The sequence below is a fragment of the Alexandromys fortis genome, unplaced genomic scaffold (genome assembly GCF_014885135.2).
Source record: "Alexandromys fortis isolate MF-2015 unplaced genomic scaffold, M_Fortis_MF-2015_v1.1 scaffold_52, whole genome shotgun sequence".
NCBI lineage: Eukaryota > Metazoa > Chordata > Mammalia > Rodentia > Cricetidae > Alexandromys > Alexandromys fortis.
This window is the reverse complement of record NW_026067929.1, coordinates 2,390,831-2,415,979: the sequence shown is the minus strand read 5'-3', so window position 1 is coordinate 2,415,979 and position 25,149 is coordinate 2,390,831. Positions and strand designations below refer to the sequence as shown.

At 50.0% G+C, this 25,149-nt stretch overlaps 1 protein-coding gene across 2 annotated transcripts in view; it reads right to left on the bottom strand.

Annotated features, from left to right (window-relative positions):
* Tent4a (terminal nucleotidyltransferase 4A) overlaps window positions 1-24,811 on the bottom strand; it is a 32,874-nt gene extending 8,063 nt beyond the window's left edge. For both annotated transcript variants that reach the window (XM_050144724.1, XM_050144725.1), the window contains exons 1-6: window positions 23,978-24,811; window positions 6,045-6,168; window positions 5,182-5,228; window positions 4,035-4,155; window positions 2,942-3,049; window positions 1,621-1,749 (exon numbers count right to left, since the gene is read on the bottom strand). In XM_050144724.1, coding sequence (XP_050000681.1) covers window positions 1,621-1,749; window positions 2,942-3,049; window positions 4,035-4,155; window positions 5,182-5,228; window positions 6,045-6,168; window positions 23,978-24,699 — 1,251 coding nt within the window. In that variant the 5' untranslated portion in view covers window positions 24,700-24,811. The remainder of the gene's footprint in view (window positions 1-1,620; window positions 1,750-2,941; window positions 3,050-4,034; window positions 4,156-5,181; window positions 5,229-6,044; window positions 6,169-23,977) is intronic.
* Between the last annotated feature and the right edge of the window lie 338 nt (window positions 24,812-25,149).

Genomic DNA, 25,149 nt, shown 5'->3' with positions numbered 1-25,149 from the left:
AGTGACTGCCCACATGCAGCCAGCACTAAGGAGCGAGCACCTGCAGTCTCACTGGTCACACTCCAAGCACTCGAAGGTTGTATATGGCTCACGGCTCACAGTCTCTTCAGCCACACAGGAAACTCTGTCCCTGCACAATTCTACAACACGATGGTCAGGTCTCAATAACATACAAGTCCTGGCAGCACAGTGGCTGAAGCAGGAAGCATGGCTCCCTGTGACATCAGAGCTCTGGGTTCCTGGATCGAACCTCTGCCAAAGAACAGGGCAGTCTGCCTGTCTGCCTTTATTCTCTTGCCTTTGAATCAAATCAGACGCTCAAGTCAGTCCAGTCCAGGGCCTGGCCTCCTTCCCTCAGGCAACTGTAAGATGGTCCAGCCTGAGGCTAGTGGGCTCTAACATAGGCACAGAAGGTGGAGAGGAAACAGCAATCCCATCCCATCTGGATGGCCCTGTGAGGTCTCACAGCCGCAAGGACCCCAGGAACAAGCACACCAGGAGGTGACATGCACATCACAACTGTCCTTACAAGATAACTGAAATGGGGCACTCAAGAAACACAAACAGAGCCATTTAGCTCACAGCAGTGGCATTGCTCAGTGCACTGGGAGGCTGCACCATCACATCAGAACAGGGGGCTCAACACCAAAAGCTCCTCTGCTGTCACACTTCAGGGACATAAGCTTCAGGGGCAACAAGCCTGGGAGTCAAAGCTAACACACAGTCAGCATTGTGGTTTAACTTGTAGGGCATCAAGGTCGCTGGAAATGACAACCCTCCCCAAGCACAGTGCAAAGAAAATCATTGATATACATGGGACATATACTTGGGGGGCTACAATACACGGGAATTTTTTTTTCTCAAGCAAACGTTAAATGTCATAAAATTTTAATTAACTCGAGTACTACTTTATATATGTGACATCGTTAACAGGTTTAAGAGATCATGCCTATAATTCCAGCGCCTGGGTGTCTAAGGCAGAAAAACTGCTACTAGTTTAAGACCAACCTGGAGCACATGGTGAATTCTAGGTCATCTGGACTACAGAGTGGAGGTCTGGTGTCACTGGCCTCTCCTATGCTTCACTCACCAGAACAAACAATGATGACACATAACTAAGACCACCAATCACAGAAGGCTTGGCAGGCAGTGTGGCTCACACATGTAATCTCAGCACGAGAGAGCTGTGTCAGAAGGACTGCCAAGAGTCCAAGTCAGCCTGGGCTACACAAGTCAGCTCCAGGCCATCCAGAACTAGAGCGACTTTATCTCCAAAAGCAAAATGAGAAACACGTAGAAGAAACTTTCTCCATCTTTTCCCCATGTTGGTGCCCGTCCTTCATTCTGAAAGTGACTGGGGACAGATACAGATAAGCACCAATGGAAAGGGCTCTGTATAGTTTATATAGCAATAAACCAACTAGCTCTTGCTTTCTTGCTCCAAATACACAACTCACACAGTCTCAACATAGTAAAAGCTTCCTAGAAATCAGACAGACATCGCCAGACAGAAGCCAGCCACACCTTGAGCCAGAACAGAAGCAGGAAGAGGAAACTGCTCACTAGTGGTGAGGGCCGCCACTTCCGCTGAGAGAACAAGTTCACAGAAGGTCCACTCACCTGTAGGAAGCTGATGGCCATTAAGATGAGGCTGTAGGAGCTGATTCCTCCTGTGAAGACCTCGTTCAGATCCCTCTGCAGGAGGAACTGTTTCAACACTAAAATCAAGTACGGCAGTAGCGAGTACTTCTGTAAACGCAAGAAGACGCATACAGGTCAGCACGCAGACAGCAAGTTTCACAAGAGAAAGAACTGCTCATCCATCCTCTTGCCCCCACCTCCAAAAAAGAACTGTCTCCAATTTTAACTGTCTCCAAGGCTGAAGGAGTCACACTTGCTGAGGGAGTATGAGAACACCCTTTCCCCTCGAGCAGTGACTCAGCCGGGGGACACAGTAAGACTGGCAGCAGAGTTACTCCCGAGCACGCAGGAGCAAGCAGGTGCACTCGGGCTGCGAGCAGCACAAGGGAACGCGGCGAGGCCAGGACATGTGCAGAGGGGCTGATCCAGTGTTCTCACGGGTACAAATGCTAAGGTCAGATGAGAAAGGAGAGGAGCTGACAAAGTGGAAGACAGAGAGGAGGGAGCCAGACAGGCCTGGCCAGAGCTCCAGAAGGCACCAGCTCAAGCACCAAGCCAATCTTTTATCACTCTTTGTTCGTGGGGAGGGAGGGGCTACCCCATTCCCAAATAAATCACACACAGAGGCTTAATATTACTTATAATATTATAATATAATGCCTGGCCTTTCCTGTAGTTAGGATGATCGAAGCCTCTGGGTTTTCCCTTTTCTTACTTTCACTCTCACTCTGTGGCTGGTGGGCTCCTAGGATCCTCCTCTGCATGTTCTCTGGCTCCTCTCTTCTTCCTTTCTCCTATTCCTACTCTGCCTGTCAGCTTCATCTACCCTTGCTCCAGCCTCACTATCGGCTGCTCATCTCTTTATTAGGACCATCAGGTGTTTTAGACAGACACAGGAACACAGCTTCACACAGCTTCACAGAATTAAACAAATGCAGATAAACAAAAGTCACACACCTGAAAATAATATTCCCCAACACTGAGGCCTCTAAAGGGAGGGGACCCACAGAAGGAATGTCGACCTAAACTTGTGAATGTGGCCCTGAGCCAGGAGCAAGGATGTGCACTAACAGAAAGAACATTTCCCCAAAGCTCTCTAAAATGACACTCAATGTTAGGAAGTGGTTACTCAAAGTAAATCAGAAAAACAGCTACGTACTTCTCAAGTACCTCTAGAAACCCCATTACAAGGCACTCATAACTGAACCTTCTGTATTGCTACCAATGCCCCATTCCAAGGTTTTTAATGCTCATGAGAAAGGAGTAACAGGATCTCACATGGAACCTGTAATAGCAGTACCTTCATGTAGTTCTTGATGAACTCTGCCGCCCGGACACCAGTCTCCATGTTAAAGCTAATGTCGACTTTAACTTCAGTCTCCTGGTCTGTGAGCTTTATGATTGGCACCTGCAAAGATTTAATTTAAAAAGCGGCTTTGGCATCTACATTCTCCAGACAGCCATTCCCCTCCCTTTCTTCACAAAGGGAATCAGCAGTCCTCAAGGGCAGTTTTAAAGAGAAAGGCTCTGTCAGTGGTCACTAGAGACCCAAAAGATGTCCAACGTCCCCCTCCACTGTCCTCACAGCAGGTCCCCACTGCACCTGCTCCTGCTCTGAAGTGGGACAGTCAGAGGGGAACAAGAGCCTGAAAAAGAAGACTCCCGAGGGAAGGCCTGACCTGCACATGCACCCTAAGAAACCATTACCACACATAAATGCCATTTCTTCTCGGTAGACTTGGGGCAGGGGTCAGACACACAGAGCAGAAACCACAAAACTACCATACTTGTTTTGGAGCAGCTGCAGCAAACACACAGGTTGCACCACACACAAAGCCACTGCACTCCAAGATCTGAATCCATGGATATTATGGAGGATGGTCAGTAAAGACAGAACACCCCTGCAGCAGCTGGAAAGCCTTAGACGCAGTCTCACCTTCTAGCTGTTAAGATGGGAGCCCTTTCCTATGCAGACACAGCTCTGGGTAGCAAAGGGAACTCTTGATTTTCCTCCTGCAATGTAAGCTAGCATGTTGTCTTTCCCACATGAAAACCACACAGCCACACAGATCCCTAAGCTGCACTCCAACAACAGCACAAGGAACGCTAGTTTCTCCTGAACTATCCTCTTCTTCCACTTGCTCCTCGAACGCACATGGACACAATTCTGTCTTTTAGCATCAAGGGTGGCGATCTCACAAATGTCAAAAAGTCCAATTATCACAGGCGGGCAGCTTCTCAGCTGGTTAAGCATGAAGATGATCAGTTGCATTTATATACCACAAGAGGACAATCTTTAAATGTAGGCAGTAACAACGACCAGAAAGACCAGAGGACGCTGGCATCATGTGGGGACTCCTATTCAGGTGGAAGTGTCAGGCCTCCGTACTCACTGTAGCTTTGTCAAGGACTTTGATGGAGCATGGCTCAGCCACATTGTGCTTTCGAAGGGCTTGTTCCAACAGCTGTAATGGAGGACGTTCCCACTTTCCAAAGACAACCAGGTCTATGTCACTGGACAAAAGAGAAACATACATTGGTCACAACACACCTTACCAGGAGGTGACATCACACATGAGAGGCCAGCCCCATAGCATGCGGCCACTATACTACCAGGCAGCGGCAGAATCCCACTAAGGACCTAAGCCTTGGGCACTGAACATAGCTCAACTCGTGTAACTATGAAAAACAAGAGTGAAAAGGTCCTCAAAGCCCCCAGAACCACAGGGGTGAAACAGATACCGCTTTCCAGTCAGCTGTGCTACTGTCATTGACTCTTGCATGATGACCTTTCTGAGGGGGATCAGATTCTGGGCACTGTCTTTGTGATATCAAGACCACTGACACATGGGTGGTGTAGTTATAGAAAGTAAGAGTTTGATCCAATTGTGGCCTCTGAATCTTGGACTTTTCAGTCCACAGAACAGAGAGCCAAATAAGCTTCTATTGTTTACAATTAAGCCAACCTGTGGCTACTATGTTACAGTATCAGGAGATTGAAGACAATGTTTACAATTCAGCCAGACTGTGTTTACTATGTTACAGTATCAGGATACTAAGGCAATGTAGACAATTCGGCCAGACTGTGGTTACTATGTTACAGTATCAGGAGATTAAAGACAATGTTTACAATTCGGCCAGACTGTGGTTACTATGTTACAGTATCAGGAGACTAAGGTGGTGTTGACAACTCAGACTGTGATTACTATGTTACAGTATCAGGAGACTGAGACAGTGTCTACAATTCAGCCAGACTGTGGTATTTATGGTATTACAGTAGCACGAGACTAAGGCAGTTCCCATTCATCTGTCTCTAATGCCCAACATTTCTATTCCATAAAAAATTAAATGCAAGACGAAAAAAGCCAAGCAAGCAATTTGATACCTTAATAATAATAATAATAATCTAAAATTCACTTTCTGCCTAGCATCCCTCTGTGCTCCACAATTCTTCTCCAGCTGACTATTGGAGCCTCAGATGCACACAGAACCATCTACCCAATAAATACTAAAGCACACAGTCATCTGAGTGGTACTCACCTTGTTGGAAGATAGAGACCTGTACTAAAGCTGCCAAATATCTGCACCTGAAAGAAAATACCCCCACATTCGAGTCAGCAGGCTCCCACCTTGCAAAACATGAGTAAACAACAAACCAGCTTGGATAGGGGAGGGAGCAGGTGGAATGCTACAAACTAAAAAAATCCGTTTATGTATGTATCAAAATCCAGGCACAGTTATTAGCTGCCCAGACAGGTGGCATACTGCAGGGTGTCTGCACAACTACAACCAAGTACCTCATTTCCATAGATACTTACTCATCCATGTGAAAGTGAGGTACTATAAAACCCTGTCTTGTGTTGGTTTCTTAGAGACAGAGTCTCTCTCTGTAGCTCTGGCTGCCCTGGAACTTACTATGCAGAATAAGCTAGCCTCGAACTCACAAACTTTGCCTCCTGGGTGCTGAAACTAAAGGCATACACCACCATGCTCCATTTGGACTTGCAATTTCTAATAAAACAAGTTATATGCTGCAAAATGCAGTGACTGCAGGGGGTAGGGCAGGAGTGAGATTTCTAACATTAAGGAGATTTTAAAACAAGAATGAGTAAGAGAGAGAGAGGATAAATAAAAATGAAAATATAAATATGAATTAATTTCTCAAGCTAATTTAGGTCCTCAACCAACTAGCTAACCAACGGTTGACCACTCCAGAGTTTGATTCAGCAGTGCAGTGGAAAATGCTTTTCTAAACAGTTCCCAGGTGCTACCCAGGATTGTGCCTCGAGAGCCACTATACCCAGAGTAATGGGAAGCATGGATGTGAGTGGACACAGCTGGCAAAACAACTACAGGGCATTCACATTGACTGGTATGTGTGTGGTAACACAAAAGATACCCACATCAGCTGTTGGCCAGAGGTCTTTCACCACAGTTTCAATCCGTTTCACCACTTCCCTTCTCATGGCTGCTTCTTCAGGACAAGGGGACATGAAGTTATAGAAGTCAATTATCTCCTCATGAAGTCTGGTGAATAAAAAAGAAAAACAAGAGAGTTACAATTAAACAGAATCCTACCTTTTTCTATAGGTGAAAACATATTTGGAGCTACTCAGAATCTAGTTTCTGGGATTGGAGTGATGTCTCAGTGGTTAAGAGCACTTGCTGCTCTTACAGAGGACCCCAGGTTCGATTTCCAGCACCCACATGGTGGCTCACAATCCTTTGTCAATCTAATTCTAGAGGACTTGATGACCTCTTCTGGTCTCCAAAGGTATACCCATGGTACACAGACATACAGCAAACCACCATACACATAAAATAAAAATTAAACTTTAAAAAAAAATCTAGCTTATTTAATTTTATTATTATTTATTTAATGTGTATGGGAGTTCTGTTTGCAGGCATGTCTGTGCACCACTTGTACACATGGTACTCTCAGAGGCCATTAAGAGGATATCAGATCTCCGGGAACTAGAGTTACAGACAGCAGTGAGCTGAGAATCAAGCACAGGTCCTCTGGAAGAACAGCCCATGCTCCTAACTGCTGAGGCATCTTTCTAGCCCCGAGTTTCTTTTCTATGAAAATACAGAATGAAAACTTTGAAGTACGAGAGCTCACAGCATGGTTCAGCTCCACAGATGAACTCCTGTCAATTCCAGACATCAGCATACTGATGACTAGCCTTTAAAGATGTATTCAAAACGATGTGCGTTTGAGAGGTACACTCATAGCAAAGGCAGTTTCCAATGAACACAGTGCAGCACAGCAGCCAGCCAAAGGAGCAGACTCCAGCAAGGCATCCTGAATCACACAGGATACCTCATGATACCCACAGCCTGAGACAGAAAAGATTCATGAACATCCATCCCCAGGAGCCCAACAGCCCCAGGTCTCAGCAGCTCCGGATGAGACCAGTAGTGTTCACAGAATGAGAGCAAGGTACAGAGACAGAGAAGATAATTAAATGACTGGCCCAAAGTCACAGCAGAACACTAAGGCTAGCTCACAAAAAACTCATGCATAGTTCCCAGGCTGGCTACACTCACACATCTTGTAAACAGAGAGGTTCAATGGCCAAAACGTGACTCAAGTCTTCACTAGCAAAGCAGCATATCCAATCAACCTTCTTTAAGCTGTGTCTGAAATATCAACAGAATGAAACAGTCACTTTTCTGCTCCCGAGGCCTCACGTGTCGGGCTTCCTCCCTCAGGTGAAGTTACCTGGAGGACTGTCCCTGAAACTCCAGAAAGGACAGCTGGACAAGTCCTCTAGTCTACAGCAGGCACCCCACCAGTAAAACAGTATGGTCAGATGTCTGATCACTCATCCAGGGCCAAGAGGGAATGACCAGCATTTCTCCAAGGTGAAAAAGGCCACAACCTACCCAGGTGCCCGAGCAAGAAGTGGTGCCCTGCAGAACACAGGTGTCCTGATTCCAGCGAAAAGAACAGGCACTCTGTCTGTCTGAAATCATGCCAAATGAGATGCAAGCATTACCACTTCTCTGGGAAAAAAGTCAGTCAAGAACGTGTGCTTTGTTCTCAGAACAGGACACTGTTGCTGGACTGCCTCAGCTCCTCTGAGATGAGGGTGTGGTGGTCTGAATAGAAATCCCCCATAGACTCATGGGTTTGAATGCTTGGTCCATAGGAAGTGGCACTATTAAGAGGTGTAGCCTTGTTGGAAGAAGTGTGCCACTAAGGGGTGGCTTTGAGGTCTCAGGAGTTCAAGCCAATTCACCTCTGGCTGCCTACTGAACCAACCGTATGCAGAACTCTCAGTTCCTTCTCCAGCATCACGTCTGCCTGCAAACTGCCATGCTTTCCGCCATGACGAGAGACTAGACCAACCTCTGAAACTGTAAACCAGCCCCAGTTAAATGTTTTTCTTTATAAGAGTTGCCTTGGTCATGGTGTCTCTGCAAAGCAAAAGAAACTGTAACTAAGACAAAGGGGTCCAAAAAAAAGCCAAGCCTCCTGTTGGCCTTTCCTGGAAGGAAGCAGGGTCACCACGGCACCACAAATGAGTCAGTGAGGGCAGGAGGACTGATGACTGACGGCAGCTGTTAACAGACATGGGAAACAGATCTGTTCCAGCCCTCCTGGGCCATGGAGGTAGCATCCCACAGCCAGTGGGAGTCAATGCTAATCCTCTGCTGTCCAGCAGGCCTGTGGTCAGCACTGCCCAGCGAGGAAAGTCACCCCTGTGCAGGTAGGCGAGCAGCTGCCATCTAAGGGACAGCGCTGAGAAACCTCTTGGTTTCAGATGGCCTGGAAGGCTGGTGGGACTCTACTTCCACTCCTAGATCCTGGAGCCTCCCCAGGTGCAGAGAAGGAAGAATGCAAAGCGGTGTGCTAGAGGCCTGTGTGTTCACTGTGTCAGAGCCTCGTCTTCATAGGCTGGGCCTGCCACTCGCCAACTGCCAGGCTGCGTGACCTGGGAAAGCAGGTCAGCAGGTCGTAGTCCTCCTCACCACTGCCTGGGAAGTGATTGCTACCACTACACCTGCTGGATTCCCTGAGCTTCTTGAGTTCTGTACTCCATTTGCTCTTGTTACAGTGTAGAAAAGGAGCATTGTAACCAAGGGGACCATGTTTGTCTCTGAGATACCAACCATGACATCTGGCCCACAGGCCAGGCACAGCTCCAATTCCATCGAGGACAGGGACTGCACTGAGCACTGCGGTGCCTGAACTGGGCACTCTGTGATTGTTCTGAAGAGGGCAGAACTGGCCAGACCAAAGGCTTCTTGGTGAGCTTTTAGTTTTCAGCATGAGAATACTAGAGAGCTGACTTTTGTTGTGTATTTTCTACTGAAAATTAAAGTTCATTAAAAAAAAAAAAAGATAGTTTTTGTCTATAATCAATTTCCTGAAAGTCCAAATCCATTCAAGGATAATGGCAGGCTAAGTGTGGTGGCCCACTGATGTGAGATTCCCCTCTGTATGCTGCGGGTATCACTGGTTAATACAGGAACTGCTTTGGCCTGTAGCAGAGCTATAGGGGAACAGAGCTGGGTGGGGAAAGCTAAACTGAATGCTGGGAGAAAGGAGGGTAGAGTCAGGAATAAGCCATGGAGCTGCTACATGGGACAGGCAGACACGCTGAAATTTTGCTAGTAGGCCATGACCTCATGATGCACAGATTAGGGGAAATGGGTTAAATTAAGATGTAAGAGTTAGAAAATAAGAAGCTAGAGCAAATGGGTCAAGCAGTGATTTAAATAAAATAGTTTCTGTGTGATTATTTCAGGGCTGAGCAGTTGAGAACCGACAAGTGGCCTCCCTCCAACAGCCCACATCTATAATCCCAGCACTTGAGGCAGAGCATGGGAATGGGGAGTTGAATCGAGCCTGGACTACAGGACACCACCTCAGAACACAGAGAGAAAGCATAACAGATTTCCTCATGTCTCTTCTGTGTGCTCTATCAATTTCTGCTCTTAATACCCAAATCAGGGCGTGGAGCCTAGATCACTGGGCTGTTTGTAAGAAGAAGCAACCACAGCTACAAAGCCAAACCAAATAATTCCATAGCAAACCCAGCTACTGGGGAAAACAATGGCCATCCAGGGAAAACAGCTTCTACTATGGAAGTGTCGCATCCAAACAATCTTTGCAAATCCAAGCCAGGTGAAGCAGGTACCTTGGGCTCCTGGTTCCTATGCCTTCCTCCTGCTCCTCCCTGGCAAAGCTGGTTCCTTCTCTACTCCACAAGTCCCAGAGCTTCTGGCTTGGGCTCTCTACCCCCAACCAGCACAACTCCTAAGCTGTCCTAAGGACAGCCTAGGCCGGCAGCTGCACTGCATCTAGTAAAGGACACAAGGAAATGTGCAGCAGAGGCAGTCACGGCATGGCATCACAGCCACAGGAAGAAGGGACAAAGAAAACTCCCAAATGCTGAGTGACAGCAGTGCCTTTACTGAAAGAAAATAGGGTTGGAGCTGAAGATACGGTTCAAGGGTGAAGAACATCTGTTGCTCTTGCAAAAGACTCAGGTTCTGTCCCCGGCACTACATAGAGGCTCCTAACCATTTGGACTCCAGGTCCAGGAAATTCGATGCCTTTTTCTGGACCTAGATGGTGTACAGACCATGCAGGCAAGATACTCATATACATAAGACATAAGATAAATCTGAGAGAAAAGAGAAAGAGAGTGTGTGCAAATGAGAAAGAACACACACAGATTGATGGGTGACCCTCCCTGGATGTGTCCACAGCATTTAACACACCAACTGTAAGCTGCTAGCACTGTGGCTTCCCAACTTGCCTAGACAACAGCTCTTGGACCCCAAAGGTCCAAAGCTCTACAACTGTTAATGCTTGCCTCCTTTACCTAGAGAGCCCATCAGTCATCAGCTCCCAGTTCTGCAGGAAAGTGATGTTAGGACCGTACTTGACTTCAAGTGCTGATTTCCCTTCCCGGTCTTTTCCAACACAAAACACTGGCAACAGTCCTCAGTTATCAATTATTCTCTCCCTTCCTCCAACTTTGTCTTCAAAAGCTTTTGTTTGGGGGTTTGTTCTTGTTGGTTTCAGACATGGCCTCATTACATAGCCCTGGTTGACCTTAAACTTGCTATGCCAACCAAGCTGGCCTCAAGCTCACACAGATCCACCTGCCTTTGCCTCCCAAGTGCTGGCTTTAACGGTGTGCACAACCATGCCCAGCCTCAAAAAACTTTAAAATCAGTAGCTTCTGAGAAACCAAAACCCTTTCCTTTAGGCACCACTTTAGCCAGGAAACAGCACCTTGGTAAAAATATTTGGAGTTAACTGATACACACCCCCCGTGAAGCTAACAATTAAAGTTGACTCAGTAGGTTAACACTGACTGGTGTACACAGAGCAGCCAGACAGGAAAGGTCTTGAAGCTCTTTTTGATTCGCATGGTACTAAGCTGCAGTTACCTCCTTACTAGCCAGAAGAAATGGACTGCTAAGAAAATGGGAAGTACCATGAGAGAATGAATGAATCACTTCCACTATTCTGAGAGCAGATAATCTTCTTTAAAGCATCATTAGCTAGCATAGTTAATGAATTAATTATAAATCACTTATTTAATTATGACACAAGGCAACTAGTATCTGGACAGATTTAGTAAACTTTGAATCAGAAACAAATTAGAAAATCTTGAACCATACTATCAAACACCTTTTTTTAACTGCAGGCTCAAAACAAGTAGAAGGAAGTAGCCTGGAACTGGGCCCACGGGTGTTTAGAGAACTCCCACTAGCTGCTCTCTGAGTAGCTGCAGGAGCCTTTCTGGTACCTATCTTCTACAGGGGGCTCTGAAAGGAATGGGAAGGCACAAGCAGGGGGAGGGATGACAGCTATACTACAGAGGTGTGTGAGGGCTTGACCTCAGGAAGCTCAGGAGAGAAGGAAGGTCTCTCCAGCAGCAGCTACTCCCTAGGGGCACCAAGAGAGGCCAGGGTCAAGTGTTGCTGTGATAAAACACACTGAGTTTATGTGGCCCTACTTCCAGGTCACAGTTTATCAGTGAAGCACATCAAGCCAGAACTCAGCAGCCAGAGGGAGGGGAGCTTGCTGGTTTACTCAGGATCATGCTTAGCTAGACTTCTCATACAGCCCAGGAATATCATCAGCCCAGGGAATGGCTTGTCCACAGTGGGCACCTCTCCCACATAATTAACTAGGAAACAATCTTCCACCAGCGTGCCCACAGGCTAATCTGATCTGGGCACATCAGGAGACTCCAGGCTCTAACCTGTTAATACCAACTAGTTTACACAGAGGATGAAGAGGGAGGGCTCTGCAGCTTTGTGACCCATGCTGTCAGTCTGTCCAAGAACCTTCCAGAGTCTAACCAAGGGTTTGAGAGGCGCCCGTGTGCACCCTCGGTGACCCAAGACTATACCCCAGGCAGAGAAAACCCAAGGACACTGCAAAATCCCTAAAGCCACCAGCAGGCTTCTTTCTCATAATGCAAAGCAAGAACTTAGCTTCAACAGCAGGTGCCTCATGGCAAATCTTCCAGTGCTGGCAGAGCCGCCATAGCTACAGCCCCGAGCACATGCAAACGCAGCAGTGGGACAGGCACCCAGATGACAAGTGAGCCACTGCACTAAATCTGAGGGACACAGCTCAGGTCCACTTCATGCCATGGCTACTGGAGCAAACACAGAAACAAGCACCTACCTCGCTGAGAAATGCCACCTCAGAGCAACCCTTCCACACAAAGGGATATTGATTCCCAATGATTAGGGAAAAAAGCCTACAATTATGACAGTAAGAAATGTTGACCTAGAACTAGACTTTAAGAAGCAAGCACAGAATGGCACATTTGTTACAAGAGTAGCCCTACTATAAAATAGAAACACACACACTTGGGTGGACAGTAGGGAATGATGGGTAGTTTCTTTTAAATTTTTTTCAGTAAGTTCCTGCTTTTATGATCCTGATCCCCCCCAAACACTAATAGAACCCTAGCTTTACCACTCTTGCCAGTGGCACACCAAAATCAAGCAGAAGGCACCCTTAGGCCTGCATCTCCATCAGTACCCCACCTTTTTTTTTTTAAAGATTTGTTTATTTATTATGAACACAGTGTTCAGCCTCCATGTATGCCTGCAGGCCAGAAGAGGGCACCAGACCTCATTACAGATGGCTGTGAGCCACCATGTGGTTGCTGGGAATTGAACTCACGACCTCTGAAAGAGCAGTCAGTGCTTTTAACCTCTGAGCCATCTCTCCAGCCCCAATACCCCACCTTTTGTAGCCTCTACCTTAAAGCTGGCTGGTGGTGTTCCTTATGACTTGGCAGACACCTTCTGCAGGCCCTTCAGATTTGGTTCCTCTCAGGTCACTACTATAGAAAGTCATTCCAGATGGTCCCCATCCCACTTGCAAAGCCAGGGCCCTAAAAACCTATCCCACAATTCCATGCGCTGAGCAGGGAGTTGGGTAGGAGTAGGCACCTGATCAGACCCCACCCCAACAGCCCAGCTGCCTAACCTCCTTAGAGGCATAAGACCAGAAACTGCAGACTAGCTAGCTCTGCAGCTGCATTCAGACTTGCAAAAAGAAGCAGCTTGGTTGAATATGAGCGCTGCTCTCTCTTGTGTGCGCGATACTTGTCATGGAGCACATGCATCACTGACATGCACTCTGCATCAGCCCCACTGCAGCCATGCCCCTAGCCGAGATGCAAGATGACAAGATGAACCTTGTAAGAAAAAAAGGGGACCCTATCAGGGTGGAAAATTACCAAAACTATAGAAAGAAAGAGCAGGGATTAAGAGAGAGGAAAAGAAAATAACCCAAGAGGCCCAAAGATTTCTGCCAATATTCAGAACCAAAAGCAGAAGCAACTTGTATGCTCCAGTTACTTAGTGAGGACCTACTCTGTGGCAGCTACTGTAGAGGACAAACAAGACCCTTGCTCTCACTCTGCTCTCCTGGAAGGGGCTTCCTCGTGGAGAGGAATAACGAATAAACAACACGCTACAAGAAACACAAAATGTGCTGTGTGGCTCAGGATGAGTTGCCAGGACTCACCTTCCAAGGAGCTGCTGCTGAGGCTGGGGCTGGAAGAAGCAGCAGCAGTCAGACAGGAACAGCAGCCCCAGGCAAGGAAACCCTGCGGGGAGGAGCATCCCTACACCGCAGACTGAGTGCAGGAGCCCTGGAGCGGTCTCAGTCCCCAGGGGCTGACTGTAAACAAGAGGCCACCAGGCCTTCTAGGAAGTCCAGGGAGAAGCCAAGAGCACTGAGCCCTGGAAAGCTGAAACAACTCAAAGCCAAGTTCAGGTCCCAAGAAAAAGCTCAGTCTGCACCTCTGCCGCCCAATATCTGGGACCTGCAGGGCACAGAATGATCATCCTCGGGGCACAGGCAGACTTTCAGAACGGCAGGTGGACTGGGGATGGGAGCTGCTCCCACAGGATTCACAGCAGGTCAGTGTTAAGACGAGCGGTGAGGAAATATGCTGTGCACAGGAAGGGAAAGAGGAATGGTGTCATAAAAACAGTCAACCCTGAAGGGGAAATTGAAGACAGACAAAACCACCTCATTGCCAGCTCCACAGAAAAACCAGAAAGAACATATCAATAATGTAGGGGAAAGTCAGGGGTCAAAACAAGGCATCCAAGGATGAACAGACATCAGATACTGCCACCCCAGGAAGGTAAAGCCAGCAACATGATAGAGCCCCTCCCTACTCTGCAGGGCAACTTCAAGTCTGCAGCGCACAGCATGGAGTCCAGAAAAGTCTGCCTCCTTGGACAGAGGTGTTCTTCAGACCAGAGAAGACAAGGTCCTGCCTGGCAGGACAGGTGGTGGTGGTACTGTTCTGAGATGGAAAGCCAGCCAAGCGACTCATCAGGCAGTGCAGCAGCCCTTACCTGCTCTTCAAAAATGCTCCATCTAGTCCCTACACAAAAAAGTGCTGGCAGTGGCCGCTGTGCAGTACCACCAGGCCACACAGCAGGCAAAAACCAGACACAGGGTCAGAGCATGGTAACCCAGAACCCAGCCAGAATACACGGATGCCTCGGGGAAGCAGGGCTGACCCTGCCAAGCTGATGAAAGCTAGTAGATGTACCAAATTCACAGCAATGCTGCCTTGTGTACCGTCAGTAGGCGGGAAGACCCAGAAGGTCTCAGTGCACACAGAGAGCAAATCAGTGCCTTGTTTCTTCAGTTTTACATTCTGAGCTTTGGCAGTAGCTCTTAGAAACCTGTGTTTCTATCTGAAACTGCACAGCTCTTACTGAAGCAAGATAAATAATTCACCAAAGTTTAAAAGAAGATGGCTCAAGTGAATCTGCTGTTGATGGCACCAAGTGTCATCTATAGGATCTGAGAGAATGCCATCTATACTTGTGGTCACCTGGTGATTTCTGGGTGATGGGACTAACTTCAAAGCTAACACGTTTAAGAAAATGCATCAACTTCACAAATACATCATTATTTTAAAATTGGTGCCAGATATGGTGGCTCAGATTTGTAATTCCAGCCGACTGGAGGCTGAGGCAGGAGAACAGCCCCAAGTCTGAGGTCCACTCTTAAAAAGCAATGACTAAATGAACGGGCATAAATGCTCTGAAGAGCCATCTGTAACCTGGGCAGCGAGGAAGGAGGCCACTCTAGTAGCAGAGCACAGCGCCAGGTCGTGCGCTGGATCTGTGGGAAGTTGCATTCAGAGTCCTGCCCTCTAAGCCAGGCAGTCATGGCCGTATCTGGCCTCTCTCCAAGGAGCCAGAGCCCAGGACTCACAGGTACTGCTCCTGTCAACCTCACCTCTCTGGCAACCCTGGCTGACGAGTAGGCCCGGGCTGCCCTGACAGCCTGCCCCTACCGGCTGTGCCGCTCTGGGTGGACTGCTTCGCTTAGCGCCATGCCTCCTGGGAGCATCCTGAAGGGCAGCAGGTGTAGGTCAGCAGGGCCAGTAACAATTCCTTCTAGCCATCCTGCTTCTGTGTACACACTAGTCTCTGGTGACTGACTCGTGAGGAGACTGGTAGCTACACTCAGAATTCCTTTCTATTTCCCAGACCATGCCAAGTGCCTGTTTCACATTTGGACGCCATATCATAGTTGTTTCTCTCTTCTTAAAATGCTGCTTAGATTTAGAGAATACAAAATACTCTTCTTACACTTCACCATACCTCTTGCCTCTGCCATGTCACCAAATCATGTCTCTGGCTCTGCACTCAAATGCTCCCACACCCTCTCTGGGAAACACTGATGAAGCATATGGACTTGCCAGGCAAGGAGCCTGAGCCCAGTTCTACCACTTCTTAGGTGACTTTTGGACAAGATCTAAGAGTCTCTCCAAACTTTCCCTCATCTCGTTAAAACCAGCTGGTGAGGAGTGCAGGAAGTCAAGTCTGCAGACAGTCAGCACCTTCCATTGCCCCTAAGATATTCTGGGAAGCAAGATCCAGTCCTGAAGTGCTTCCTCTGTCCCCTGCAGTCAAGACCCACAGGCAGGGTCTGAACACGCCCATTTTCATTAGGAAAGGGACTCCTCGGAAGAGGAACAGTAACGGTCCCTTATAAACTTATCTTCCAGTTTGTCTAGTGTCTAGTTAAATCCTTAGCCAGGAGAAAGCTAACTCCCTCATCAACAGCACTGACCTGTATGTCCAAGTGCAGAGCTCTCTGCCAGACCATGTTAGCCAATCTAGACTGTGTCTGTGTCTGTAAAACACAAGTAATAGTGCCCATTTGTGGTTGTGATCCAGAAAGTCAAAGAAGAAAGTGCAGGGCTCACTAGCCTCCAAGAATGCTGTGCGCAGGAGCTGCTGGGAGATGGGACTGGGAAGCTGAGGCTATTGGTGACCCAGGGTAAAATACCAACAGGCATCACATCTTTCGCATGCTGAACCAGCGGTGCTCCAACCCTCAGAGTCGCTCCGTTACACTCGCCGACTCCACGCTGCTCAAGTCATGAAATCATCAGCCTTTCATAAAAGATTTGCACTGGAAACTCAGAAGCATGGATTCTAGCACTTTCTCCATAGCAACTTGCTGAGCAACACAGTTTTTACTGCTGTTGAGTTTCAATTTATTTCAGCAACTTACTGAATCACACTATTTCAAACGGAACGCAGAGCTGCACAAAGTCAGCACTGTCCAAACACAAGGCCATTTAAATTTTAACTAAAATTAAATAAGAGCTCAGGAGGGTGCTCACTAGAGGAGTATCTGCCTGGCATGCTCAAGGTGCTCAGCTTGATTCCCAACTCCACAAAACAATCAATAATTAAATTTCAACTCAGTTTTTCACCTTCACTGGCCACCCTCTTAGTGCTGGCTAGCACACACAGCCAGTGCCCATAACCCAGGAGAGACATAACTGCCATCCTCTGCCCAGGACCTCAGCCCCTGCTGTGTCTTCCCTACAAACCCACTGAGGACGGACTAGGAGCCATATCCTGCCACACACACTCTGAGCACAAGATTGAGATCTCATAACCCACCGACCACCAGTTATACCACACATGTACACAACACAGAACAGACTAAGGTGCTGTCTTCAGTCAAAATACAACTGCAGATTTCTGGGGGGTGGGGCTATCCCAGAACTGCCCAGTGTCAACACTGGTCTCAGCTGAGTCTACATCCTCCTCCCCTCCCTAAGACGTGGAACTTTGGGTCTGTAGTTTTGCCTATTTAAAAAAAAGAGGAAGGCTTTTCCTGTTGGCAACACAAAGCCCATTTTGGGTTTCTATTTCCTGAGGGGAGAATAGGGGAAGGAGCAGCCCTTCTCACACATGCAGACCAGCTCACAAGCTGACTCCAAGTCTTCGACTGCTATGAGGTAGATGTCGCAGGGTCTACTTTTCAGGTGGAGAAGCGGAGTTGGAAATGAGATCCCAGGTGAAACCAAAGGACAGACGCAGCAGGTTCTCAAAGCCAAGTGCATGCTTCCCAATACAGGAAACAAATTCAGGTAAAAACAGTAATAATTCGACTTTGTGTTTCCCTTAACCAACCTCAGCATTCCCAGACTAGAACTGGAAGGTTATGCCCACGCTGTCCCTCGGGAAACAAACACTGGCCAAACCCAGAGCTGTGTGAAGCAGCATCTGTGGAAAGGCAAAGGAGCGTCACGACCCACGAGAGAAAGGCGAGCGAGCTCTGGAACAAGGACCCTTGAGATGCTCCTGTCCAGTTGGCCTTGTCAGCTAGGAAAAGATAAGGCTGTGCAGAAACCCACGTGTCAAGCCTCGATGTAGCCCAGCCTGCACTGGCTGCCAGCAAACAGCACAGATGACTAGGGACACTCAGCAGGTCCCCAGTTAATCTCCGAACTTACTCAAGTTTTGTAACTTTTCTGTTGGTATCTATTTTTTAAAAAAGGAAGATGTTACAACCAACCTTTTGGGAAGCCTTTTGGATGCGACCTGCGACTCTGCAACTTGCTTTCCATCCTGTGTGCTTGTGAATGTTTTTACCCTGCACTGCAGGTCTTAGCCATGCTTTCCTGCTCCAACTAAAACAGTTCAGCAGTTAAATCCACTGCAGAATTCACAGGCGAATCTTTAAAATGCCTAAGACAAAAACTAAAGTTTCCTTTACTTCTGCACACAAAGTCTATTTGTCCTTTGCCTCTTAGTATGTCTTTGGTGCTGGGAGTACAAGCTAGTATAGGGGAAGCTAACTCCACAGAGTGCAGGCTGGGGCAGTAGGAGCTAACTCCACAGAGTGCAGGCTGGGGCAGGGGGAGCTAACTCCACAGAGTGCAGGCTGGGGCAGTAGGAGCTAACTCCACAGGAACTAAATATGCAGAGATGGGGTCAGGAAGGGACAAGGAAAGAATTGTGAGGGGTCTTCTTGCTCCTCCAGGACATGGCACATATTCTGAAACTAAGGCCATAGGTGAACCACAATTCCCATCAACCTGGCTTGCAGATCAGGTGTTTCCCACATCTTAAACTAAACAATGATGGACTACTTTGTAATTATCGAGTGGCAACTTAAGTGGGTCACCAAGACAATCTGACTAATGCAGGACACCTCCTGGCTGGTACTTTTCAGATACAGTTTCTGTGCAGTCACATGGTTCTTCTATAAACTTTTTTAAAATAAGAAACTAAAGAATGATCCTTCTGCTCGTGTCATCTCCTAGGAGTAAGGATCAAGCCAGAGGACAGGACTGGCAATATGCAAGAGTCGTTGCAATGGGCTAATGTCCAAGCCAAGGACAGAGTGTGGGAAAAGACAACCGTGGCCTCCTCTTCCCACAGCAGTGCTGTCTCCTCACTAAACAATGCCTATGTGTGGCAGTCAGTGCCCAATCACCGAACCTGTGGTTCTTAGGAAACAGTTTGAAGACAGGGTGTCTGGATGGGTCTACCCTGTCATGTGAGCCCTTGCAAGGAAGGGGTCTTCTCTAACTGGCAGGAGACATCAGGGTTAAGGCATCTTGTGGACTTTAAGATGGAAGGGAGCTCCTAGAAAAGGAGAGGGCCTAAGTGCCACAAGGGCAGGAATGGGCTTCTGAGTATGCCCTAGGGATACACGCCACCTGATACTTAGACCCCAGCCTTGTAAGAGCTGAGTGGAAAGCCCACCCAACCTATCCCAATGTGACTCAAAAACCGTGCCCAGTGAGACAACCGTTCACAGCACTTTGCTACCAGACCACAGAAAAGTGGGTAGTCAGTGTACATGCCAGGTGGGGAGAAGACATGGCTGCCCCGCTGGGCCACGCTCACACAGAGCCTCTCCTGCTTGCCTCTGCAGCAGGCTGCACCTCCTGGGTAGTCTTCTGGGGTTAGTGTGCCATCCAGCTGTGCTTAAAGGAAAAGCAACACTGACAGGCTGGCCAGTTCTGGACCTGGCCTCAGGGCAGCAACACAAGTCCAGGGCAAGCTGTAGGGGTGGCTCGCAGGAAGATGATCATCCTGCGGCTTCAACTCTGGCTGCACCATCAAATTAACTGTGTCAACTTGATCATCTTGGATAACTTTCTAAGTACAGCTCTTTTCCTGCACAACCTGAAGATCTGACCCAAACCACCTCACCAAGGCCCAACCTCTTACTCCAAGGGGCACTGGTACCCCTGCTCCCAAAGGCCACTTTTGTATGAATTTTTTTAAAGATGACACCTAAAAGCTCACATTTGTGATCAAAAACTATCCAAGACACTGAAGCACAAGCCTTAAAATTATGTATTTTTTTCTTTTAAACGTCTACTTAAGGAGCTAGATGGACAGCCCACCGGTTAAGAGCACTCGCTCCTCTTCCAGAGAACCCTGGTTGTCCCAACAGCCACATCTGTTTGTTCACAATTGCTTGTAACTACAGGTCCAGGGAAACCCAGCGAATGCGGACATGTGGATGCTCACACACATGATGCACAAAAACTCACAAAGATACATACACAAAAATCAAAACTAAAAATATATAACAAGATAAATATTATAAAGTTTACTTAAACATACTTTAAGTTGTAAGCATGCTGTTCCTAGTGAAAACAGCACTGTTTTTCATCCAAAGACCACAGGAGCAAGACCCAGGACCCCACCTTCCACAACATGGGCACTAAGCCACTTCTGTTTAAAAATCGCTCACGGCTTCTGGTTTTATTTTTGTCCCCCCCTCCCTTCTATTCCTTTTCTCCTTGATGTTAGGAACCAAACCCAGAGCCTCCCCAACCATAAGGCCTCTCATTTTTCCAAAGGACCGTGCCAGCTTAATATTCTTGTCCAAAAAAATATACTGGCCTTGTCCTCCTGGGTAGCCCTGACAAGCCATGGTGCACTAGAGAGGCAAGTGGCTAAGCAGTTCTCCAGGACTCCCCTCAGCCACCCTAGCAGCCATGTGGAGGCTGGCCGTGGGAACATGGACAACAGTGAGGCCACTAAGCTGGACAAGTTTTGCACAGGAGCTAATGTGGTCAGCATGACCATTCTCATCTCCCTCTCCAACCCAAGGCAGATCTCTGCGCAAGAAATCCATAAAGCATGCCCACTTGTGCCACCGTCCCCTGCAGAGGGAGTGCTCCCAACCTTCCAGGCATCAGCATCCCCACCCCCAAGCTCCCAGAAAGACAGAGACGAAGGCAAAGGTGACAAGAGTGACTGCACCTGTGCTCCACAGTACACCCCGCTGGCCCTCACCTGCCTTCTTCCCAGGCCCGCTAATTCTGTCAAGCAGGCAGGAACCGTGCAGGACGAGAAGGAACATGGTGGCTCCATCAAGCTCTGACTCCCTCCCAAGAGTACATACAGCAAAAAGAGCATGCATGGAGTCCTGTGAGCATCACCAACCACAACCGCGCTGTAACTGCTGATCTGGAGGCTTCTCGGGCTCAACACAGACAATGAGTTCCCATCACCGAGTGCAGAGCACATTGAAAGACTAACCATGGTGAGGAGAGCTTCAAAGAAGCTGCACATGGCTGCTGTCACTGCAGGCACACCTGGAAGGACACAACCTTCACAGAGTCAACTCAGGTCATGGGGCTGCAGGGGTATGCCAAGGCCTTCCATGTCCAACTGCACTCCTGCTGGAAGACACCTGTGAGGATTTGACTAAATGCATGAGGACCACACTCCCATTCCACTTAGAGGGCTTTGCTTTCTTTAATCTGAGGCAACTTCTAAAGTCACTGAGGCTGACCATGGCAAAGGAATAAAACTGTGGGTCAGAGGTGAGCACTCAGAAGGCAAAGCAGGTTAAAAAGGGAAAGAGAGGACCCAGAAAGCCCATCCACACCCGCCTCCATCACTAGGAGAAAGAGAGGATCCAGAGGGCCCATCCACACCCGCCTCCATCACTAGGAGAAAGAGAGGACCCAGAAGGCCCATCCACACTTGCCTCCATCTCTAGGAGAGATCATGCAGAGGGCATGTCTGATATTACATATGCCATGTCCTAAACAAAGGTCTCACAGTTCAGCTTAAACCTGTGCCGGGAGCAGTTCGCACACCGGGATCCACCTTCTCTACTCCCCAAGCTCATGTACTAAGCCATCCTCTTTCTTCATCCAGCTCGAGGTGGAAAGCAATCAGTCTAGCAGTCCCACGAACCCAGGCCAGCAAGCAGTTTCCAAGGGCAGACTCCTCCCAGAGCTGGGGGATGTCGCAGGTGCCATGTGTCCACCAGCCAGAGAAGCAGCTGGGGTCAGCAAGAGCTGCAGACTCTCACCCACCGTGAAAGCACTCATCCTCCTTTCGGGAGGTCTGCAGAGTCTCCTCGGGCAGGCAAACCCCAAGACTAGAAAGAACACTACTCGGCAGCCCCTTACCACACTTCAGCTAGCACTTGACCTTAGTTCTGTCTCTTGCTAAGCACAAAGACTTGGTGCTGACCCACACGTCACTCTAGACAAGCTGGTGGACGAGACAAGATTCAGAGAGGTCTCTTTCACGCCATCCCAAGGTCGGTTCACACACGACCAAGCAGCCACATGGAAGCAGTCACTGGGGTCCCCTTTACTCCTAACACACAGGCTCAGCTCTACTGCTGCCCACAGGAGGAACCTGACAGAGGTACCCTGCCCTCCCAGGCAGGTCAGGCTAGCTAGAGAGCTCCTCCTCCAGGATTCAACATCCAACAAAGTCAGGACACGTGCACCTGAAACAGACAAGGAGTCACCAGGCACAGGAAAGAGATGTGGTTAGCATCTCCTGGTCCAGGGAGAACCAAGGCGAACCTCTTAGCTGGTTCAGAGTCCTCTTAAGACCTCTATACCATAGTGACCAACTGAGGCAGAGTCCAGGGCGACGGAGTAACAGAGCCCAAGCACCACCGAGTTCTGGCCTTCATCTCTCTTGGAGATGGGGGCCAGTGGGGGAGGAGAGGTTACAGGGTGATGGTCTTCTTGGAGTTGGGAGCTGGCAGCACCTCATCCCACTAAGAATGCTGACCAGTGACACATCCAGGCCACAGTTACAGAAGACAGCAGGCTAGGACTGCTCAGGCAGTCTCCACCAGGGATGATTCCAATGTGCTTGAGGTACGAAGAGACACACAGGTCCAGGGGACAGCATCTGCTCAATGACTGGACTTGAGAGAAAGGGTGACAGGAGCCAAGAATAAACACCTAGGTAGCAATATACACCAGTATACCAGTATACCAGGAAGGGGCACTCAAAGGAGGGACCAGGTCTGGGGATCAGTAAGACTACACATGTCACCCAGTTCAACTCCGCCCCAGACTCGAAAAATACCTGACCCATCCAGAAGAACATACAGAGGCCCACCAGCTTACAAACCACCACGTGGGTCACTTCAAGAGCCACGGCTATCGCTGAGGAACAGACAACGCTGCTGGTGCTTAAGAAGCACACAAGCACAAGTGTCGGGGGTCAAGCCATTTTCCAGGAGAAACACCATTTCCATGACAGTTATGTAACAGTCTAGAAACCTCCCTCAGGTTCACGCCACACACACAATCTGGTCCCTGACACCTGCCTCAGAAAGTTCTACAAGCCAGCACTGTGGAGAGAGGGCAGAGGAAACCAGACGACTCCTAGTCTGGAGTGCATGCTATACCAGGTGAAACAAGTTGCAGGGTGGGCAACTGTTACAATGTAACACACGCCCATTAAAGAGTATCAGTGTTCCCACACACCTCAAACAGCAAACCGCCCCCTAAGCAGTTACCTCAAAGGAGTCTCAGGGTCTAGCAATCATTCGGGCAGATCTGGCTCCCTGAGAAGGCCTGGGGTTGAGGCGGTAAGGGTGGGGGCTCGATGCCTTTTAGATCTGCAGGATCTAAAAAGCCACACTCACCAGCCTTGAAACGCACAAAGTATACACGAATATTTTGTTCTAGACTCAGAAATGCCAATGGGTTGAATGAATAGCTTTACAAGAGCAGTCTCACCTGGGGCAATTCCAAACCAGCACCCCCCCCCCTTGCTGTCACTGGGGACTCTAAACCCTAAAGGTCCTCCGGGATGTGTGGAAAATTTTTAAATGAAAATGACACCTTCCTGTGAGTACACAAAGAAAAAAATTCTGAGAGCTTTTAAGCAGCTTTTTAGACTCCCCAGGTGATGCCTTCTGTTAACGTCTGCCCAGAATTAACACGTAGCTCGTAACCTCAGCACACAAAACACCCCACTTCTAAAAAGAAAAAGAAAGAAATGGGAGAAACACATCACCTTCAGCCTGACTACACCAGAATTTAAAATACTCGATTTAACTCACAGGAAAGAACGAGCTCCCCAGCAAGCTCCCCAGGTTTCCCTGCCCCGGAGGGGAGGAAGCCGAGAATGGTTTCCCTGTCTACCCCCGGGCCGCCATCCCGAACTGTCAATCCCCGGCCCGGTAGGTCTGGTCCTAACGGAGTTTTTAAAGTGCCCGCGTCCCCGGCGGCCCCGCGGGTCGGGCGGGTGCACTCACCCCTGGATGCCCGGGCTGTACGCGCGGCTCTTCCACGGCGTGCCAGGCCTCGCCGCCTGGGCCCCGGGGCCGCCCCCTCCGCTCAGCGTGGCCGCGCGGCTGCCCGACAGCAGGTAGTTGAGGCCGTACGTGCTAGCCTTGTTCTCACGTTTCCGCCGGCCCGGGTGAAACTGGTGCTGCGGCGGGGAGCCGGCGGGCGTGGGGCCGCGTGGGCCGGGGTGCGCGTGGGCCGCGCCGTCGGCGAAGCTGAAGAAGGTGCGGCCGGCGCTCGCGCGGCTGAGCGAGGTGCTGCTGGAGGACGACGACGACGAGCAGCCGGGGCTCTCGGTGCCCGACTCGGCGTTGGAAGACGACGAAGACGACGACGACGACGACAGCGACGGGGACTTGTGCAGGCGCCGCGCGCCGTCCGCCGCGGGCCCGAGCGCAGTCAGCAGAGCCGGGGGCAGCGCGGAGGGGCCGGGCGCGGGCGGTGGAGGCGACGCGGCGGGCGCCGGCCCCGGGCCTCCCGCGGTGGTGGCGTCCGCTGCTGCCGCTGCCGCCGCGCGTCCCGCAGCCCCGGGCGCGGCCGCCGTGTCCAGAGCCGGCGAATTGAGGCAGAAGTAGGACGCGAAGCCGGAGCCGCCGCGGCCCACGCCCTGCGAGGTCTCCCAGATCTGCATCCACAGGGCATTGGCCGGCCCCTTCTGCTCGGGCTGGATCCAGGCCACGCGCGGATCCATCCACGCGCCGCCCCCGCGGGGCCCGCGCCGCCCGCCGCGCCCCGCCCCGCCCCCGCCGCGCCCCGGGCCGGCCGCGCGGACGGACGGACGGAGACGGACCGAGACGGACGGACGGACGGGCCTGAGGCGCGCGGCTCCGGTGCGCGCGCGGGTGGGCGGGCGCGGGCGGCGCTCGGTGGGGCGCGCGGCGCGGCTGCGGTCCGGGCGGCTCAGGAGGCGCGGGGAGGGCGAGGGGGCCGTGGCGGCGGCGGCGTTGCGTGCGGGCGGCGGGGAGAGGCCATCGGAGGGGCGGCGACCGGCCGAGGGGGCGGGCCCAGAGCGCCGGGCCGTCAGTCCGTCACGGGGCTCCTGCGGCGCGGCGCAGCGCGGCGCGGCGGCGGAAAGACGCCCTCGGCGGCGGCCGGGCGCGGGGAGGGACGGGGGCCGCCGCCTCCGCTCCAATGAGGGGCG